Here is a 2,831-nt window from a genome sequence, read left to right as displayed (position 1 = left end):
CTGCTTCCCGAAACCAAACAAAACTCGTCCGAAGCTCTTGTAAATATGGTGGCAATAAGCCCAGAAGCTACTCCCAATAGCAGTAAGTCATCCGCGAAGAGGGCATGATTAATGGTTTTAGCACCCCTTGCAATACAGAGCCCAACAATATCTTGATCTGCCCCTTTTTTGTCTAGGTAAAAAATGAGGACAGAGGCTTGAAGAACAAATAGAAGAGATGAGAGAGGGCACCCCTGCCTGAGCCCTCTCGTGGCTTTGAAAAAATCAGCAGCTCTTCCATTTATTAATGGGGCAATCCAAGGCTTTGAGATGCAAGCTTGAATCCAATTTATAAATTTCTCACCAAATCCAAGATTATGTAAGACTTTCAGCAGAAAACTATGTCTAACTCTATCAAAAGCATTTGCTAAATCAAGTTTGACAACCATATCTTTTTCATTGCGACTCAGGCTTGAATGGATTGTCTCCTGGACCAAAATGAAGTTGTCCACAATCTATCTACCTTGAATGAAACCTCCTTGGATTTTCAGTATGATTTTGGGGAGGATGGGCTTCAGTCTATTAGTGATGACTTTGGTGATCAATTTGTAACCTATATTACAAAGTGAAATCGAGTGAAACCTGTTAAAGGAGTTGGCTCCCTTCTCTTTGGGGATGAGAGCAAGAAAAGTAGAGTTCGTGCTGCCTCCGATTTTCTGGCAAACTTAGGATTTTAGAACCATTTTGTAAATATCCTTTTCCACAATAGACCAGCAAATTTGGAGGAATCTGGCTAAGAATCCATCTAGCTCAGGGGCTTTGTCTAGGTCCATGGCAAATAAGGCAACATTGACTTCATTACTGGTGACTTTAGCTTCAAGGAGGTGATTCATTTTAGCAGAAATCAGGGAGGGGATCCCGTCCATCATATCTGAATTGTGATCCAGATTTATATCTTCGCTATACAAGCTTTTAAAATGAAGAGAAGCTGCTTTTTGGATGTTTACATTATCCTTGTGAATGATGGTACCATCTTTGATTTCGGAAATGGAATTGGTACATTTCCTTGCCTGAGCTTGTTTGTGAAAGAAGGAAGAGTTCCTGTCCCCTACTTTAAGCCAAAGACTGTGAGACTTAAGTCTCCAGTATTCTTCCTCAGCTAGACATGCCGTTGAATTTTTTCCTTTCGTTGGCTGGATTGGGCAGAGATTTGGCCCAGCTTTTCAAATCCCTTTTCACTCTTCTGAGCTTCTCTTCCCAGACGAAAAAGGGGGAGCCTTTTAACGGCTTCAACCAAGTGTCCTTAACTAATTGCATGAAGTCTGATTCCTTAGCCCAGAGCAGGCTAAACCTAAAAGGTATAAGGCCAAGGTCAAGTTGAAACACGAGTTCCAGCTTGATGGGTTTATGATCAGAAGTGTTGTAAGGCAGAATATGAACTCTAGCCTCTATACCAAGTAGAATAAAAGAGCTTTGGAGAAAGAATCTGTCCAACCTGGCAGTTATATGACCAAGACCAATTCTTTTGTTAGTCCAAGTGTACTTGCTAGAGATTGGCTTGATGTACTGCAGGTCCCAGTCCTGCATAAGGTCCTCTGCCCATTCCCTGGCCGGATCACGGACAATGCTGCCCCCTCTCTTGTCCGCTGACAGGAGTTTGAGGTACAAATCCCCAGCAATGATGATATTATCGAGATTAACTAGGTCTGCATGGTTTCTTAAGGAGTCCCAGCAGGCCTTTTTTTCCTCGGCGTTCACAAGAACGTACAAGTTTAAGAGACTAAATATCTGATTTGTATATACATGCTGCAATTTTAAGAACAGCCAATGAAGGTTGAGGGTCTCATAAATGACTGAGAATTTGTTAGTGTTCCAAAGGGTGCCCACCCCACTGAAAGCCCCTCGGGCTGAGATTGCTTTCACCTCACATTTATTCCAGAGTTTCTTACTTACTTGAAGGAAGGCGGAGTCCTCCAGTTTGGTCTCCTGGATAAGAAGTATGTTTGGAGCTTCTGTCCTGATTAAACTTTTGATGGCTTCTTCTTTGGTTCTGCTTCCCATACCTCTACAATTCCAGGAGACAATCTTCATCATTTGTATTTCTAGTTGGCTCCCCTGGAGCCTTGGCACTGATTTCTCGCCATCTTTGGTTTTGTCGCTAGTAGCTTCTCAAGAGTTGGCTGGTTGCCTTGGAGCTTGTCTTTGAAGGTTTTCAGCTCTCTTTTTTCCCAATCTGTTTTGTGGCCCTTTGTGGATCTCCTTATCGAGGCTTGAGATTCACCTATTTCACCTTCTTCCTTCGAGCCTTCAGATTATTGCTCAACTTCCTTGACTTCTACAGTATTTCCTTTGGAGCTCTCAGCGAGGCTTGCCCCCTTGGGAGAAGAGGGGGTACCTTTTGTGATGGGGGTTGATTTTTGGATGTCTGCTTCCTGTGTTTCCTCTATTTGTGAGCTGAGAGGGGTGAATTTATTATTTTTCTCCATTCTGGGAGGGGGTTGTTGAGAAGGGGCCCGCTGAGGGCCTCTTCCGGTTGGACCAAGATGCTTTTGGGTTTTCTTAGCATGCTTGACCTGATTCCAACCTTCTTCTTTACCCTTATCTGGTTCAGCATTTGTTGGGCATCCTCTAGCAAAGTGGCTGTAGACATGGCATTTTCGACACTTGAAGGGCAACTGCTCGTAGTCAAGCTTCTCCAAATGAGTCCAACTTCCTACTTTTATTTTGATGGCTTCCGAAAGTCCCGCCTCTAGATCTACTTCTACGCAGATTTGGGCACAGTCATATTGACCTTTGTTGTTTGCCTAGTCTATGAATTTCCCAAGGGCGTTGCCAATGTGCTACAACGAGTC

The 2,831-nt window shown here is 43.4% G+C and overlaps 1 protein-coding gene across 1 annotated transcript; it reads right to left on the bottom strand.

The window, feature by feature from the left end:
* Positions 1 to 1,134: 1,134 nt before the first annotated feature.
* On the bottom strand, positions 1,135 to 2,040 carry LOC149255881 (uncharacterized). Its single transcript, XM_089455150.1, has one exon. The coding sequence runs from the start codon at positions 2,038 to 2,040 to the stop codon at positions 1,135 to 1,137; it is 906 nt and encodes a 301-aa protein (XP_089311276.1).
* Positions 2,041 to 2,831: the final 791 nt, after the last annotated feature.

This window comes from Pinus tabuliformis, chromosome 7 (genome assembly GCF_031772625.1).
Source record: "Pinus tabuliformis cultivar Carrire ecotype Pingquan chromosome 7, CPIR1, whole genome shotgun sequence".
Taxonomy (NCBI): Eukaryota; Viridiplantae; Streptophyta; class Pinopsida; order Pinales; family Pinaceae; genus Pinus; species Pinus tabuliformis.
This window is presented reverse-complemented; position numbering and strand designations above follow the sequence as displayed.